This window comes from Columba livia, chromosome 2 (genome assembly GCF_036013475.1).
Source record: "Columba livia isolate bColLiv1 breed racing homer chromosome 2, bColLiv1.pat.W.v2, whole genome shotgun sequence".
Classification (NCBI taxonomy): Eukaryota; Metazoa; Chordata; class Aves; order Columbiformes; family Columbidae; genus Columba; species Columba livia.
In genome coordinates this window covers 81,147,960-81,167,314 of record NC_088603.1, presented here as the reverse complement: position 1 = coordinate 81,167,314, position 19,355 = coordinate 81,147,960, and the positions used below count along the sequence as shown (strand labels likewise).

General features: G+C 36.2%; 1 protein-coding gene across 11 annotated transcripts in view; it reads right to left on the bottom strand.

Moving 5' to 3' along the window:
• The window catches only part of CDH12 (cadherin 12), a 565,327-nt gene that overhangs the window by 168,494 nt on the left and 377,478 nt on the right, over positions 1–19,355 (bottom strand). For all 11 annotated transcript variants that reach the window (XM_065052613.1, XM_021298011.2, XM_065052615.1 and 8 more), the window contains one exon: positions 7,178–7,593. Coding sequence is in view for 8 of the 11 variants with exons in the window: in XM_021298011.2 (XP_021153686.2) it covers positions 7,178–7,408 (231 nt within the window). In the remaining 3 variants the exon portion in view is untranslated. The remainder of the gene's footprint in view (positions 1–7,177; positions 7,594–19,355) is intronic.

Sequence of the window (19,355 nt, the reverse complement as noted above, 5' to 3'; positions counted from 1 at the left end):
GTAGTTCAAAATTATCAATAGCAACTCTAGCTTACATGTTCAGGGACTGACAGTTGAAATAAATACAATATACACAGGAAATAATCTCTGTAATTAAAGCTGGTGTAGAAGACAGGAGTTTTTTCCAAGCTTGGCTTTGTTCTCTCAACACATTTTTTTCTCTTGTTGTAAGTAGAAGAACAACTACTGCACAGAGCTGTTTAGACAAAAGCCATTGTACTTCCAATGCATTTTTTTACTATTTAAGCTAACGTTATAGCATAATCAATAACATTTTGGCAACCATCACTGAAGCCAATAATTTCAGAATACAATGAAGTGCAAGTATGTGAACTTAGAGGAAGAACAATGTAATCATTTACTTAGCTGATGGAAAATGTTAGTGCAGCAAGAAAACAGTTTGGACACTACAATGTCATGTTTGAGGGGCAGCTCTTTCTACTATTTTTATATTTTGTAGCACAGCAAGAATCAATAGGGTGTTGTTGTTGTTGTTGTTGTTGTTGTTTTCTTAAATGCATTTATGAAACAAAACCTTTGTCAGAAGAAAAATAAATTCAAGCTAGTAACAAATAATTAAAACTATATGAAGTTTACTTTCAGCTCTATCAATGCTGGTGGACATTTTCTTCCTTCATTATTATGTCTTTCACCTTTTCTCCACCTTTTTTCATCTACCATGAGATATCAGCCCCTGGGCTGTGTAGAGAAGGGAAATGTCACCCAAAGTGTCAAGCTCCTTTCTCATTAGTTATTCTCTCTTACCTATATAGCACTATAACATATATATCACTGCTGTGTAGTGGTCCTACAACATGTGCTTCTGTATCAGTTTAAAAATAACCCTGGAAGGAAAAGGAAAATTTTCAACCAGATTGCTTTTATGCTTGAGTTCATCTTCTACCCTTAGAAACAGCATAATCTCTGTTTTTTAAATGACTTTGCAAAATTATTGGATTATTTTGGATTTTCTGTAATAATGTTTAGACTCAGTAAATGTTCAGGAACAAGTGGCAACAGAGAGAGAATTACACAATTGAGTTCCTATAACAAAAATATTTTCCATTACTGGAACATCTGAATAATATTTTTACATTTTTAGGTAATATTATTTCCTCTTGTCACATTCCACACTTCTTTATTTAAATCTTCTTTGACTTTTCAGTCATGTTGGATTTTACACAGGTTTGCATTTTGTTTGTTTGTTTTTGGTTTGCTTTTGTTTTGTGTTTGTGTTGTTCTTTTTTGTTTGTTTGTTTGTATGTACGTTTCTCCCTCCCAGGTACAAAAATATCATTTACTCTGTTTTACACATAAATTAATATACATGAAATACAAGGATCATTTATGAAAGCAATTTAATTCATCAGACTTCCACTAACACGCTGAAAATGTAAGCAAGCTTTTGGGTACAAAAGGCCTATCTCAAATCAGAAGAGAAGCTGTGGAGCTCTAAGTTAACTTATAAGATAAGGTGGGTTCATTGCTCAGAATTTAATTGGATATGTAACAGACTTTCTGTAAGGAATAGAACAATTGTAGCATTTGCAGCAGAGTGGATATCAGGCACAGGGAGACAGAAAGAAAGATTAGGGGATGATTATCTTTAGAAGGAGAAGAGTCTGGTCGTTTACAGCCTGTAGGTCATGGAGGTGGGTGAGAGAGAAAAAAATGGCACATGCTTCCAAAAAGGAGATCTTGCGATCTCGAGTAGTTTCTTTTTCATTTCAATTGCAATTGATAATCTAATGTTTCACCAGGTCTAAATTCAGTTTTGAGTTGCAAGCACACATAATACATCCCAATGTCCAATCAGACTATTGGAAACACTATGCCCAAGGCTGCAAGGTGAGTCAGCAATTCTCAGCCAAAATCCAGGTTTAGACCAAACAAATTGAAAATTTTCCAGTTGTCTTGGATTAAAAGAGGACACTATGTTTCGGGGGTTTTTTCCATCTACCCAAGCCCTTAAAAATATTTTATAATTTTTTTTTTTTAAATTATCCTTCCACATATTTCCTGGTTCAAATGAACTTCCTGCCCAGATGAAGCCTTTTATACAAAAAACATGCCAAACACAACTACCATAGATATACAGCTTTCCCTTAGCAGTTTAATTTCTGTAAGCTCATTTGTATTTCTCCACCTGAATAGGCAACACAAACTTCAGACACATGCAAACATCATTAGGATCATCCACTCAGCTGTGTTCAGAGGTCTTGTGAGAGACGGTGATTTCATGGAAACAGGACCGTCTCTGCAGGCTTTCAGTCTCCTGTGCTGATCACTGAATTCTCAGGCAATACAGCCTGCTGTGTTTGAGATTTTGAACTATTTCACCTTGCCACCTCCTTAGCAGTCCAGAACAATGACTCCAACCTTCTACCCTAAAATGTGAGTTGCAGCTCAAGAACATCTTTCCTTTTTATTTTGATTTCTCTTCATCCTGAACTCACTCTTTCTCCTCTCCCATGCAATCAATGAAAACATAGTTCTCATCTTTGTTTCATCTCCAAATACCTCATATAATTTTCATCAATGCAAGGACCATAAGCAAAAGGTGTTGCTACTATCAGTATTTTGCTGTTATGAGCTAAGTAAATCAATAAACCAGTGAAGTCACTAGATCAATAAGAAATGTTCTGTTGCCTGTGAGTTGCTCATCATTACAACATGTGATGATGGCACTAGGTCTTTATACACCTTGTAAAAAGATTAGATTGCAAAAATAAACATTAACTGCATCTCTGACTTGCTCATGGGGATTTTGCATTTCCACTTCCTTCTCACACTTTCACATGCAGCAGTCAAAATTGCTTTGTGTCTCACATGCTTTATGCAATATACAGGATGCAAAGCTTTTAAAGTAATCTCTTTCTTCACCAACCAGACATAAATGAGAGAGACAAAGGTCTCAGCTCAACACAGCAAGATAAGAAGTCTAGAGTTCTGACTCCAGTTGTGATTCTTCTCACACTCTCTTTACTATTTAATTTCTCCTCGTCAATTTTCTTATCTGTAATGAATTGTGACAATGTTTTTACTTGAATATATGCATGGTAAAAACTCAGTCAGTCAGTTTAGTAAGCCAGGCTAATGTGATCATGCCTGATCACACTTTAAATTATCATCTAAAGACCACTAAGTCCCAACAAGAATTTCACTGTGATGTCTGTAGACAGGTGGATATATGAATTCCTGTGGGTTAAAGATGTATTGAACAAGTTCATTCTCATAAATACTATTTGGAAGATCCTTCATATGAGAATCATCCGGAAATTAGTAATTGTGATGTCCTGCATCATGGGAATCAAGTAACACATTACCAGCATCAGTCCCTGAAACAACTATCATTTCTTCAAAGATGGCAAAGATGTGTAAACGTCTAATGGAAATTATATACAGGTCTCTCTCTAATATTGTTATGTCAGTTGTGGGCACGGAACCTGATAAGCTAGAAAAAAACCTTATGGCAGCCTGATATGAAATGTTATTTTGACCTCCTCAGCAGAAATCTAGTAGAAATGTAATTTTTTAGAAAAAATCAGATTAATTAGGGTACAGTTATGAGCAGAAACTTAAGCTTATTTTTTTCCCTTCAAAGGACATTAGCTTTCAAAATTACTGCACATATTTATTTTCCTTTAATTTTATTTTTTCCTTCAAGTTAACCCAGTGCTTGAGAATGACACCGAAATGGTAGTCATGGTACAGTAGATTTGTTTGTCTGAGAACAGGTTCTCCACAAGTAGTTGCACAATTTCCTTCACAGACTGTCCTGTCATCCAGACACTCCTCTGAAAAGGAAAATAATCATAAAATCTGAGTGTGCATTCAGAAAGAGACATTGATTTAAGCCTGATGATAGGTGGTCAAGATTAATTTCATTATATTAAAAACTATCCACTATAAAATGCATGAATAAATTCTATGTCCATATTTCAGATGCAGAGGATAAATTCCGAGGTTTCAGAAAAGCACTCAGTTCTAGTTGTGGATATAGAGCTCTGCTTCCTCCCAATCAGCACTGTTTCTGCCTTGATATGTGGGGAAACCATGGAAGATGACGAGGCTTTCTCAGGACTAAGTCAGATGAAAAATACTATATTTTTAGATGTACCTTGTACTGTCATAGGGCACTTGTGATACTAGATTTTTCATCTAGTGAAGATTATAACAGAAAAAGTAGTCGTTTGTATGTGAGCATTTATAATGTAATGCAGATTTAAAGACTAAGATAATGCAAAACATATAGGTTATTCATTAGCAGGATAATATCTGGCAAGCTGAGAATATTTAGTTGTTGCACACTGGAAAACAGAAGAAAAAATGGCCATTACTCCAAAGAGGACTTTGCAATCTCTCCCTATGCACCCAGTCTGCATTCAGCACCATTTGCCACATGCCTGTCTCACAACTTGAGGACAACCAACAAATATCCTTACTAAGAGCAACTGCAGGTTTATAACATGGGAAAGATGTAATGCATTTGCACACTAGGAATGCAAGGACACACTTATATAAATGGAAGCATACTGTATGTATAACAACTAAAACTTTTTGTTAGTATAACAGTTAATAACTAAGTTGATGATTACTTGATAATTAATAACCTATATTGTTCTATTTTGTTCCCTTGAAGTTTCCTTTTATGATGCTGTTTCTTCATGCCGCTGCTGAAACACGACAATTAAAAAAGGTTACAGTAAGGTTTATAATGTTCTGGTGGAGTCACACCCCCTTGAGCTACCCCTGGGTAAGGGCAATTAAAACTGCAGCCTTGTTGGGACATGGCTATGCTCAAGGACATGATACTCTGTTGATTTCTGTCACCGCACAGTGAGAACTGAACTTTAGCACCAAAAACAACAACAAAAAAATAGAATCATGGTGAGCTTTTTTGTCTTAATCCATACAAGTGTTGTTTTGCATGGCCTTTTGGAGCTTCACAGTATCAGGAAAACACATAAAGCACAGCAAACTAAGTTCACAAGCAAGTCTTATTTTACAGCAAGACTTCCAGCATCATTTTCATTTGTATGGGTCACATACCAATTTTGCTTTTTACCTTGGGTCTGCTCACATGGATCTTTACTAAAGGGAGCTATCTTTTGTTTGGTAATCTGTTGAATTTTTATAGCTCTTCCATATTACGCAAGGAGAGGATTTCCAACCTCTGATTTAATATTCAGGTTAAATGGCTTTTAATGTGTCAATATGAAGCACTATTTCAAGATCTCTGTGAGCTAAATTAATCCTCACCAGTTTAAAAAATGGTATCTGGAATGAACTGCATGATCCTGGAAGCAATTTTGCTGATGTACTAACTAAAAAAAATCTTAATTTACTTTATACTTCACCACCAAGATCCTCCTGTATTTAATTTATTTATTAAGTATCAGTGGTATTAATATATGTTATCCTATTGTGTATGTTACACTGCAACTAGACCTTTCCTCATACCTGAAAAGTGTCATTTCTGCAACTTGTAACAGATAAAAAAAGTCTTAATAGTTAAAAACATGCCAGCTAAATCTATGACATAATAAGTATTACTTTTAATTAAGATTTCCCACTACTTCTGAAGTCGCTTCTAACCTCAAATTCAAATGCATAAATAATAGTCAATTTTGTGCAAGAAATAATACTATTTTGGCAGCTTAGAAGTGATTCTAAATGGCTGTCCAGACTATCCTACATAAAGGAATAAAGACTAATGAATTACAGTGGTGCAGCAATAACATCTCTGACTTTCAAGTTAAAAAGTACAGCAATCATGTTGCCTGTGCTACAACATTGAATGTGATCAGGGTCCTTGTTTTCTTCTGTGAATGGACAAAACAAAGACATGCATTAGAGAAAGTGCAATTTATATCAACCAGACATCACGAAGATGCAATTTTTCATTATGTGACCCCTCTCTCTTCAGACTGTAAAATAAACTCATTATGTTGTCTTTGTAATATAAACATACTGCTTTGTAAATGGTTTTGACTAATAAGTTTTAGTGCTTAATACTAGTGCTGACGTGTGTAACATGTAAGTATATTTTTGCATTTGTGGCTGGTTTATCAAATAATCTACTTTTTTTTATTATTATTTTTTAAAATACAATCTCTACTCAGAACAGTTTCCTGGAAGAGTAGGAGGTAAAATTAATTTTCTGTGAATTTTATTTATGTTTAGAAAAATACACAGCACATTCCTAGTTTTTACATTAAAAAAGTTAAAACATGTTATTAAAGTAGAAACCAAAGCACGGTGCCCCATTTTTATGAGTGGTGAACTGGAATCTTGCTGCCTAGGGAAGTGGCATTCGGCAACCCAGGAAATGAATCCCTGATCTCTTATTTTCACTGAGCATTAAACTGGAAATTATACATAGCATGCAATGATATACTGCGCTACTATTTTTTCCAGCTCTCATTTTCAGCATTCCTTTCTGAAAATTCTATTATCTAAATTCCCACACACACCCCTTGAACAGTCGGCTATCAAATTACTTATGTCCTATTACAGAAACAGTGGTCATATAATGAGAGAGAGAATTTGCAGAAATTCTCTGCATGTGTGAGTGTGCATAACTGTACACAGAGTTTTAATTATGAAGCAAGATTTTTAATTATGAAGCAATAAAACATACTAGCAATACTTGAAAACAATCTGAACAACCAGAACTAAAAGCAAAAGATACTGAGGCATAACAGAGCAAAAAGCAGGTGTCTTCATTAGCTGAAAACTGGTTTGAAGTAACCATACCAATCACAGAAATGACTGTGCATTGTGGACTAGAGATTTCTGGTTTAAATCTTTTCTCTGATATCAGTCTGACATTCACTGCTAAACATCAACTATGCACTGTTACAGTAGATTCAATTAAAGTTATTCGTGCTTCACAAATTTATCTCAGAATTCATTTTTTGTTTGTTTTATTACAAAGCCAAGGATAAGGAGATAAACATACAAAGGTAGAAAGTAAATGTTATAAACTTCTGCATTAAAAATATTAGTAAGGTCTACAGTGGCTATATGAGAGGCTGAATGGTGAAGAGTATGAACAGAGGGAACTCTAGCCGGTTGAAGAAGGTTCACCCTATCAGAAATAAGTACACATTTATAGCACATTTTACTATTTATCTGCGTTCTTTTAAGTTTAAAAGAAAGAGAAAAAAATTACCTTTCCCACATACTGAGGTTCAGAGCCCATGTACTCCTCCAGTACAAAAAATTGATTCCACACCCAGCCTCGTTTGACTCGCTGGGCAGATGATCTCCTCCCTGGCACTTGGACAACATTTTCTCTTGTCTCTGCTTCTAAATTCTGTTGTGGTTGTGGATGTAGTGGCGTTAGGAGACCTCCATCAAACAGGACCCAGAGAAGCAGGGATAAGCAGTTCCTTGTGAGCATTGGCAACGGCTTCCCTAGAGCAAGTAATAAAATCTCCAGCACTTAATGCAGAGCAGAGGAATCCAGGTTTGAGGTGTCTGTGGCCTCCACCACTTAGCTTCTGATTTTATTGCAGAAATGCTAATGCAGGCATTAATCCTTCTGATGACAAGGTTTTTGCCGCATTAAATTCCATCTAAAGGGACCTATAAAAGAGATTTACATGGCAACATCAAATTACATAAAACTACATTGAAGCGTTCATCAAAATTCTCACACCCAGTTAGTTTCTAGAGACAGAGAAAAAGGCTACAGCTTTTAAAGATTTTGATAGTACTGAGCTGCTATAGAACATTGTGCAGTTATTACAGGAATAGCTCATTCTTGCTCTGGTTAGCATTACCTTTGTCTGAGGACAGGGCTGTAGCCTTTGCATTATGACCCAGTTATCAGGAAAAACAGTTACCCATCAGTAATGTCAAAAATATTTACTCTGGATTCACATGGAAAATACCGGGGCAGAGAGGACCCACTCTTCCATCCTACTATCCAGAGCAGGAATGCTTAGTTTTTTGTCTTTTGGAAGCATCCCCTTCTGTCTGTGTGTGGGCTTGAACAAAGTTTATACTGAACCTGGGACTTTGGAGTATAGGTTCATATGAATTCAATGAGGAATACAAAATGGGAAACAGTGCCTATACAGCTAAATGCCGCAAAGCTGCCAAGGCACAGCAAGAAGTCCATGACTGGCATTCTCTTCTCCTGACAAGCCTTGTATCTAAATAGTAGCTGTTTTGTTCTTCAGGATTATTGTGAAAAGTACATTAAAAAATTCAGTCCTGATATATGGAGAAAATGATAGAACTGCAGTCGGTGTAGAAAACTAAAAAATAAAGAAGCCAGTAAGATAAGACAGTGACATTCATTTATACTGACAAATGTCAGGTACACAGATTAAAAATAAATCAGTGGTAATGAACTACAGGGCTGAGACAGAACTATCACATCAAGGTGACAATTAAAACTGTGGTGCTCCTTGTAGTAGCCAAATGCCTTCAGCAAAGAAAACAAAACAAAACAAACAAACCAAACCAAAACAAAACAGATCAACTAAGAGTAGTGTTATGCTCTCACACTGCTCTGTTTATACCAGCACAGACCACTCTAATAGAAAGACAGATAGGAAAATATATCATGTTTTCCAGTCACAGTATAATTAACAGAGGTGCTTTATTTTTGCATGTATTAAATACTCTGATTCAATGCCTGCAATTAATAAAATCACAGTGCTAAAGGATGTAAATATTTAAATATAAGGGGTATAAATATTTAAATATTATGGACTACAAAACAATTTCAATAAAATGTCGCTCTAGTTGTCATTTCCACCTTTGTGCCAAATTCAGCAGCAATAAAATCTGGTGAAAATTAGCACTCATGCCATCTAAAAATGTTGTAACCCAGCCCCAATAAAGACACTGTGAAGACTGCTATTTCTATGGTATATGTTCTGAAATAAAAGGAGCTATTTGAGAATTTAGAATTAGACAATAAACAAAACCACAACATCTACATTCATATTTGGGTGGGCAGCAGCAAGTACTGAGTCAACATGAAGATATTAGTGTTTATTTTTCCCCAGTCTTCAAAGCTATTGATCTTTCTTCTAACAGAGAGAAGGCTTAATGGCTTTCATGAACATATCCTTTCCTGTGCTGGTCCTGATGCAGGTGTTAAAGCTGAACCCTCACACTTTCATAAGGCCCAGGACATCTGTTTAACGAATACACTTTCCCTTTCCGTGGCTCTTCTTCATTAGGGGTGAATGACTGGCAGGCTGCACATTGCACTAACATGATTAGAAGGGGATTGAAGTTGTTTTTGACAACTAGCACTTCTACAAAACACAGTCCTATGCTAACAAAATTGAAATCCCACTGTGGATTGAAGACTTAATACATTTGTAATCTTGTCTCATTAAGACCTACAATTTAGGAAATAAGTGCCAGACTACTCTACTGTTTTGAGGTTGTCAAGTACAAGAAATATTACTTGTAGGATTTAAGATGGATCCATTTTCATTTTAAAAACAAAAATACAATTTATATCACTATGGAATTCACCACTCTGTAACAGCCATATTGTGTCATTGATTTTTAAGCAGAAGTTTCTACCAAATCAATAAAAAGTGTTCTGCTTAAAAATCAATGACACAATATGGACCTCAGAAAAGAAGAAATAGTAAAGTGCCTAACCACGTATATTTTTCATTTTCCAACACTGCCAAAAGTTATATTTTCCTTATTAATAATATTATTACCATTTGCAACAATAAACAACTTAGAAATTCTTATTTGTTAGGTACATGCTGAAGTATCTAAACAGAAAGGATTTATAATTGTGAGCCCACAAAACTCAAAAAGTTTTAATGAATAAAAAATAACAATACCCTAGAAAACTACTGGACTTCTTACTCTAAATTTCAGGCAACATTTTCTGTTCTGATTAGAAAGGCACTAATAAATATATAATAAAGAATTGTCTAATTCAGGTACTAATGAAAAAGAAAGTTCAAGAAGTGGCAAAATGGTATCTACTGCAAGCGAGTGTTTTAATCCTTCAGAAAGGATTAAAAATGAAGGAAGAACTATATGCTCATGATCTTTTAAAAGAAAAAAAGTTTTTCTAAGTTGTGTTCAAGACATTTCATTTTTTTTTTTTTTTCATCTAGAGCAGAATATTCTTAAGTACAATGGGTACAAATTTCTCACTTTTTTTGTCATTTGTATTCTATGGATTTTGTTTCAGCAAAGAAACTGTAAGACAGGACTCTACCATACCAGAGAACCGCACTCAATATTAACAAATTTACTATGTATTATCAGCTTAATTTATTAAACAGCTCACATGAATTTTTGTATTTCTCCCTTTCCAAGTTTTCAACAGTATGTAACATCAGGTTCAGACTGTTTTCATCCATAATTCAGTTCCAAAACTTCCAAACTCCTGTGTCTCTCTTGATCCATGATTGCAGGCTGCATGCCTAGTTTTTATGCCAAAATCATAGTGACCACAAAACATGGGACGGCGAGGTGGGAGGGGGTAGGATGGGGATAGGCAAACAAACAAACAAAACCTGCAAGTATCCTTTTGAATTGCCTAGCCATTGATGGGTGCTGGAAGCAAAAAACATAATGAAGTGGTGGGATAGTCTGATTCACAAACTCCAAAATCGCTACGTTTTCAATCTAACTGTTATACCAATGCTCTTTGCTGAGGAGTTTGTGCACATTACAGTTCTCCCAGCAGAGCTCTGCCTCCGGCCACAGCTGTCAGTCAGGGAGCTTTTAAAATGTTATACAGCACCAAAAGTAATGCAAAGAGATTGAAGGACGTCAATGGAAAGAGAACAATTCCCTCTCGGCTAGAAGGTTAGTAGCCAAGTGCAAAACACAGAGCACTTTAACCCCTTTTCTGTCAGCATCCTGGACTGCCTTCCAGAACGCATCCTGCAGAGTCAGGAAAGAGCAATGTTAGTGCTTGCTTCATTCCCTACAGCTTCAAAAAGCTGATGAATGAGAGGGTCAGAGAAAAATGGAAGGCTAATAGATGTTGCAGTACAGGGTTGCAGCACAGATGCCCTTATCAGCTACAAAAGAATTCACCATTAAAATATATATTTATTTTTTTTTTTTTTTAAAGGCAGTTAGAAGCCAATAATTGAGAATCCAGTACTTTGGCACTCAGGAGAACGGCTCCAGCTTTCTGGTGTGTAATATCTGAGCAGAAGGAAACTGAGGCAGAGGTTCTCCCCCTGCCACCTCTTCTTCCCCAGTATTTTATTGCTGGTTTTGAAGGAAGCCTGGTGGAAATGGCCTGGTAGAATATATTTAACAACACAGATGGAACTTGTACAGCAAGTCAAAGGTTAAGACTGATATTTAGTCTAAGTTTATTGTTTTGCATTTTCTTTTTAAGATATGTTTTAGTCTTCCAGCCAGGGTACCTAAATTTGTCTTGATGCATTTATGTTGTCATATACTCATTAGACATTTAAATCTAACACCCTTGTATACCTCTGCCCAGAAAACTGCTATGAGGACTAGGAGATAAGGATTTAGAAATTCAGTCAGAACATTTAGCCACAAGGAAGGTACTATATTTCCTGAATTTTTTTGAAGGAAATATTTCCTCTGGTGCTCATAAAGAGATACTAATCAAGTAATAGTTGTGCACAAACATGCACTCTCAGTGTATCTCTTCCCCATATAATATGGAAGTAAAGAAGGCTATTTTTCAAGATTAGCTATTGCTGGTCATTTCTTCAGACTGTTTTATATGGATTTAAGTACCTTTATGTGTGACTTAATTAACTCATAAAGAAAGCTACAGCGGGAGAGCCTGTATAAACTTACCCCCACACAAGCTTTTATACACTGGGACTACATTTCTTCATTTCCTCAGTTTGAAAAAGTAAAGTGACCCAGCAGCAAGCATGGACAATCTGTTTAAACATGGTAATTAAGAAATCTTCTTCATATTTACCCTGTCCCCAAAACTGCAGGCTTAGAAACTCACGAAATGCAAATGATAAATTAAATATCATTACTGAGATTATTATTGAGAATAACAAAATATGGCATAAATGGTGTTCCTCCAATAGTTTGGGTACTGACCTGGATGGATTATACTGCCATTAATCTAAACAATCTAAGCAAAGGAATGTTTTCAAAATAGTAAAACTTACGCATGCCATTACTGCTGCAATAACCCTTTACCAAAGAGAGCCATGGCACTGCAGACATAGGTCACCTCACCAAGCTTGGCAAAGATTATCCCTTCTAGACAGGACAGCCATACATCTTCTGCAATAACTACTATGCACATAAGGTCTGTTTTAGAGAAGTCTTCGAAAGGAAACTCTAAATGATATTTGATCTTGTCACAGTTTAATCCTAGCAGGCAGCTCAGCCCCTCCCAGCCACTTGCTTGCCCTGCAGTGGGATAGGGAAGAGAATCAGAAGGGTAACAGTCAGAAAAGTCATGGGCTGAGACCATAACGGCCTAAAGTAAAAGCTGCACACACAAGCAAAGTAAAACAAGGGATTCATTCACCACTTCCCATAGGCAGGCACATGTTTAGCCATCTCCAGGGAAGCCAGGTCTATCATGTATAATGGTTACTTGGAAAGACAAACACCATCACCCCAGATGTTCCCCCTTTCATGTTTTATTGCTGAGCATGATGTCATATGGTATATGATATGCCTTTGTTGAGTCGGGGTCAACTGTCCCAGCTGTGTCCTCCTCCAATTTCTTGCTTACCCTCAGCCTCCTAGCTGGTGGAGTGGTGTGAGAAGCAGAAAAGGCCTTGAAGCTGTGTAAGCACTCTTCAGCAATAAGGAGAACATCAACACTGTTTCCATCACAAATCCAAACCAGAACACCATACAAGCTACTATGAAGAAAACTAAGTCTATCCCAGCCAAAACCAGTGCAGTATCTACTTGGATCAGACTGCAGATGCACTTCTGTCACCTACAGACAATCAAGAAACAGTAAAGCTCCATGAAGCACTCGAAACTGTCTTCAGTTCGGCAAAGCTGATAATTGCACCTGCATGAATGGAGGGCATTTGCTTACTGACAAAGTATCTATTATTCACTGATGGGGGAAACATCTCTGCAGCCACCTGAATCATTAATCTATAGCAACACAGAGAATGCTTTTGCTTATGTGAAGCAACAGGTAATGTAGAGCAACCATCTTCCTACCTGTGAAAAGGCTTGAAAAAACTTGGCAGTACTGTAAAATGATCAATCCATGACAGCTAGAAAGCCAACTAAGATCTACAACTGTGGATATGCTGCAATAGCTGGCTGTCTAACATCACTTGTCTGCAATTTCTTGAAACAAGAAAATACACCAACAGAAAAAAAAAAAAGTTTATGCTGTCAGTATGTATTAAAATTAACTGCTAATGCTTTTGTGATAATATATCTTGTGGTTAAAGGAACGGCAAAGGATATGGAAAACCTCAGTTCATCTCACACCTTGATATGTTTTCTTTCTCTGATCTTACACAAATCAGTTAGGCTGATATTTAGTTAAAGAATTCCCAATTGATCAGACTCTAGATCTCCATATATCTTTGTGAGCTGAAGTTCCCTGAGCTTCACAATCTATCTAGACACCTTGGCAATAACAATAATTCTTTTTTCCACCTCATCTTTTTTTAGTTAAGGTAGGATCTAATTGGTAACAACAAATTAGAGGTTAGTAGGAAGTTTACAAGTGAACAGATTAGAAACCTCAAACTACCAAGGAGAGTAATTCTCAGTCTCTCCATGTTTCAAGTTGGAAACATTTCAACAGTGTGATTGAGTAAGTCCCACCTCTGCAGCCACAAAACCCATTTTGCAAATGTAACATCTGGAATGCATGCCAGGCAACTCTCATGGGCAGGAAAGGAAAAAAAAAAAAAAAAAAAAAAAAAAAAAAAAATCTGTGTTTCTACCTGCTAAGAAAACACCTGACTTACTGGGGTCTAACATTATCCAAAACAGTCACTCCTTTTTCTCCCTTTCTGCGGGACACAATAAGATGTAAAAACCTAGAATGGCTCTCTAGCTGTATAGATTGACCCCTCATGAAGTTGAGCACCTGAATCTTAGTCCCTACTTCAGTGGTTGTTCATATGAAGTTGGTAATGAACAGGAGGAACAGAAAACAAATAACCTATGCCAACCCCAAATATTCTGGAGCTTAATGATGAGTGTACTCTGATAAACTGAGAGAAATATAGGAAGAAAACACAGAAATGGAAGATGAATCTTAGTATTTCTAGAAGACATATGTCATCACCTAGGGGAGAACTGCACGGACTGAACTACTGGACAACAAGCAGAGGACAGACTTTTTCTTCCAATAAGGTGATTTCAGCTCTCCTTTGTTAAGTTCTATTATGAAAGTCCCCAAATCCTAATATTTCATGTCAAATATTGTGCTGGATACAAAGTAACTAATTATTCAACTTGGCAAGAAAAATATGAGTTTGATAAAGGCTAGGATTTTTTAGATTTGACTGCGAAAGCCACCCTCTTTATTCAATGGTTATTTGCAGAACAGTATTTTCTATACTGAGTTAAGAGTTCAATTCCAATTTCAGTTATGACTATAGATATATGGAATGATGGCAATATTGGTCTGGAGTACTCTGTTGAGTTTTTACTGGCATAAATCCAAAGTGAGATGAGAATGATGTCCCTATTCTTTGAGTATGACTATTCTTCTAGCAAATTCATAGGAAGTTTGCTAAAAAGATGTATTACAGCACAAGAAACAGGTCATATACCAGAATCCGATAAAAGTATTTACGAAGTGCCTGATGTTGGAGAAGAGTATAATTATGTTTGGCATTTCTAAGCATTACAATAATAAATGTATTATAGCTCCACAGACATGCTTTAATAATAAGTACTGGATGTTGTCTACCTTGGCTTGCAAGGCTTTTCACACTGTCTCACAACATCCTCATCAGCAAGCTCAGGAAGTGTGGGCTGGATGAATGCACGATGAGATGGATCATGAAGTGGCTGGATGACAGAACTCAGAGGGTTGTGATCAACAATGCAAAGTCTGGGTGAAGGCCTCTAGTTAGGGGGGTTCCCCAGAGGTCAGTATTAGGTCCAGTCCTGTTCAACCTGTTCATCAGTGACCTGGAGGAAGAGACTGAGTGCACCCTCAACAAGTTGGTGATGATAACAAACTGGGAGGAAGGACTGACACACCAGAAGTTTGTGCTGCCATCCAGGGCGACCTGGACAGGCTGGGGGACTGGGCAGAGAACCTAAGGAAGTTCAACAAGGGCAAGTGTAGGGTGCTGCACCTGGGGAGGAATAACCCTAGTTATCAGTACAGGCTAGGGGCAGACCTGCTGGAAAGCAGCATTGAACAGAGGGTTGACCATGAGTCAGCAATGTGCCCTTGTGGCCAAGAAGGCCAATGGTATCCTGGGATGCATTAAGAAGGGTGTGACCAGCAGGGTCTGACCTGGTGAGACTGCATCTAGAGTGCGGTGTCCAGTTCTGGGCTCTCCAGTTTAAGAAGGACAAGGAATTACTGGAGGGAGTCTAGTGGAGGGCTATAAAGGTGATTAGCGGTCTGAAGCATCTTTCTTATGAGGAGAGACTGAAGAGTTGAGTCTGTTCAGCCTGGAGGAGAGAAGGCTCAGAGGGGACCTTATTAATGCTTATAAATACCTCAAGGGTGGATGTCAAGTGGATGGGAGCAGACTCCTTTCAGTGGTGCCCAACGATAGAATGAGGGGCAATGGGCACAGACTAAAGCATAGGAAGTTCCATCTAAGCATGAGGAAAAACCTATTTACTTTGGGGGTGACTGGAACAGGCTGCCCAGAGAGGTTGTGGAGTCTCCTTCTCTGGAGACATTCAAAACCCACCTGGATGCATTCCTGTGCAATCTACTCTGTGAACCTGCTTTAGAAGGTCCCTTCCAATCCCAACCATTCTGTGATTGGCTTTCTAGCATTTAAAAATTGATTACTTAATAGAGTTTGGTAACATAACAAAATCAAATGATACATACTTCTAGAAAAAGTGTAGCTCTACAATGGTGAGAGTTATATAAAAAGTAATGAAAAAAAATAAAAATATGCTGTGTGAGTGCAAAAAAAATAAACCAGTTGTATATACAACTTCTTATATATATTGTGTCAGCTTTGTCATCATTAGTTACAGGAGACAATTTATGACTTAAACACAAGCCACTGAGCCATCATCCTCTACATGGGAAATTATCGTATCTGACCGAAAAATATGCTTGATAATATTGGGTAGGTAATTGTTAAAAAAAGAAAAAAAAAAAAAAAGACTGAAACTTTAATTATATAAATTAAAATAATTCACTCAATGCACAAAGCTCCACGGTTCATTGAACTCTTGACAGTTAATTCAGGTAAAATGAAATTTTCACTACAGGTTAAAAATTCATGTTTATTGTGGTTAGATTCAAATCCAGGACAGTACTACTCTGTAAATATATAATGCAGATCTACAGTTTAATTATCAGTTAAAATTAAGAAATGAAATGCCTCAAGACAACACAAAGTTTACTTTTGGAATATGGTCAGATGACAAAGTAACATCACTAACTTTATTTTTGTTCTGTCTTGTATCATGTTGTATTGGTCTTGTCTCAGAAAAGTACTATGGTGAATGTATACTTCCTTTGTCAATGATCTAGAATCTTTATTTTTGATTAATTACAAACATTTTCATTTCTGGTAGGAATCTGTCAATGTCAATGCTAACATGTGGAGAATCAGGAAACCAACCTTCATTCTACCATCCTGTGTTTTTCTGAACAAATATACGTGATGGGAGAGAGAAAGATAAACTAATCAACATGTCAAACCATTAGTAATATATTGACAAATCTCAGTCTGCAACTGAAACATATTTATAATTTTGTAAGTAACACAGGATACTAAAACAAATGTGCTCTGTAACATAAATTTTTTTTACTTCTTAGGGTAATTCTGTTTTTCCTAACCTGTCAAAAATTATACCAACTACTTCAGGTAAAAGACTTTCTGCTACTGCTCAGACTGATTTTAGTAAATTTGATATAACTCATAGTTTCTTCTGTTAGAAGGACTACAAAAATATACTAAATTACATAACTAGCTGAAGGACATGTATTATGGAATGAGTTCTTGCAGGTATTTGTTGCTGTATTTTGTATATAATGGCACAACTATTACTTAACACAAACTTGGTGTATAACCTCAGACACTTAAAATTGAAAATGTGGGTCTTCTCTTGACAATTATTGTGATTTGGATAAAATAGATTGAAATGTCTCTGTCTCCCTCACCATAGTATTAAGAAGTATTTAATCCTTAATATTCCTTTCCGTAATAGATTGTTGAAATCCCTAACTTGACTTGTTCTTTCAGGTGAATTTTCACATTTTTGATCTTCTGAAATGTTAGTCGATTAATGCTAAAATTATTGAATTATGTAATTTCAGAGAATGGCAGCCTCCTCAGGAAAGCATGACAGACAATGGTTTTGCCCAAGGAGATTAAAGCCTTCAGTCTTATGAATATTAACAGGTAATACTGGAGACAACAGCACAGAGAGACAATCCATGGATTTTCTTAACTGTGAGAACATTCAGCTCAGGCCTCTCAGTATTCTGGAATCACCAATTTATACTTGTCTTACACCAATGCTCAATCATAAGCAGAGCTTATACTTAGTAGTTTATCTCTTTTCACAACTTGTTTTGGCTTGTTTTCACCCTACCTAGGTATGCTCTGTTAGGAGCCCATGCCACTTTTCTTATTATTGATGAACTAATAAAGAAATCTTTCATCAGTTTTAAAACATTAGAAATAGTAAGACTAGGGCTTCTATTTCTGTTCTTTAAAACCATTTGTTTTGCCTACCATTACATCATGGGAATCAAAGGTCATCACAGCAACCGAGGTGGCTCAACAGTCACTCTTTCTGAAGAGTACATTCACCTACAAATAAATTCAACCAAAGTAATTGTGATTTGTTTTTTGTTGTTCCGAAACAGATGTGTTTCATGAAAACTCATCAAATATCAGAGTTGTCTGTGAATAGCTAATCTCAAAAAACCATTCATGAAACCTTTCACTCAAGTAAAACCTTCCACTTCTCAGTCAATCTGGAAGTGTTCCCAAGCTAAGTCAGTGATTAAACTCAGAGATGTTGAAAGCAACCGCGAGTCATTTTGTGTACAGTCTCTAAAAAGATAAATCAACATTCTTGTCTAACTTTCATCTTTATAAATACTCATGTTTCTTGTGTGCAACCATTCATTTCACAAATTTAATGGATTAATTTTATAACAGATGCTTGCAGTGAATTTCAGTGATTAAGGTTGAACACAGACAACAGATGAAGAGGTTCAAGAGGAAATAGAGCGCTCATTTATTTGACACTACTGCAGCCTTATCTTTCTTGATGAGAAAAATGAATGCAAACCTTATTTGTGAAAATAGTTTTCCTTTTAGATTCTTTCCTACCCTTCTAAATTTTAAATTAAGAGGACAAGAAAATAATATATTAGGAGAGAAACAGGTCTTGTCATCTGTATAACACCCACACTCAGCAACATAAATTATTAGAGCCTTCTTCTTACTGACCCCTTTTTTCCCCATATGGTACACAAGTGGACCTTTATTAATTGGTGTGAATGTATTTCTATAATTTCAGTCATACAAGTACTTGTTTTAATTTAATAAACTTCAGGTAAGTAGTCTTTTGTCTCTCTTTCGTTCTTCATACATACATGCCCTATCTCCCAGCATTACAGAAAAATACAGGAAATAGACAACTTTAAAAATGAAATCCAAAATCTCATCAATCTTTGAAAGCTTATTTACATTTTTTTTTTAAAAAAAAAAGGTAAGAATTGAATGTCAGCCCTCCTGGCTGTGTCTCCTCCCAGCTTCCTGTGAAAATTAACTCTATCCCAGACAAACCCAGAACATATAGGAAACATATATTCTTATTATTCTTATATTCTTATTACGCTTTTCCTTTATCATCCTGCTTTCAAATATTTTAATAGTCAGATAAAACAGTGCTAATTAAAATTAAACATGTATTTCCAAAAACTATTTCATTCAATATCCTCAGTCTTCAAAAAGAGCAGAGACTTATTTTACTTTTGTGCTTGAAACTTAAGTAAAGTTTTTCTCTGATTTTTGTCTGAGCTTTCTGCGTGCTACAGTAAAAGTGGAACTGTAGAGAGGATAGGTGGTTTGTGATTTATATAACTTAGTTCAAGACATTTATTTTTATATTAAGTATAAATTTGTCTATTTACAAATTGTTGTCTCAAAACTGTGGTTTAGATAGGAAATCGATAATGCCCTTTTAAGGTTAAGGTCAGTGAAACAAAGTGCTGA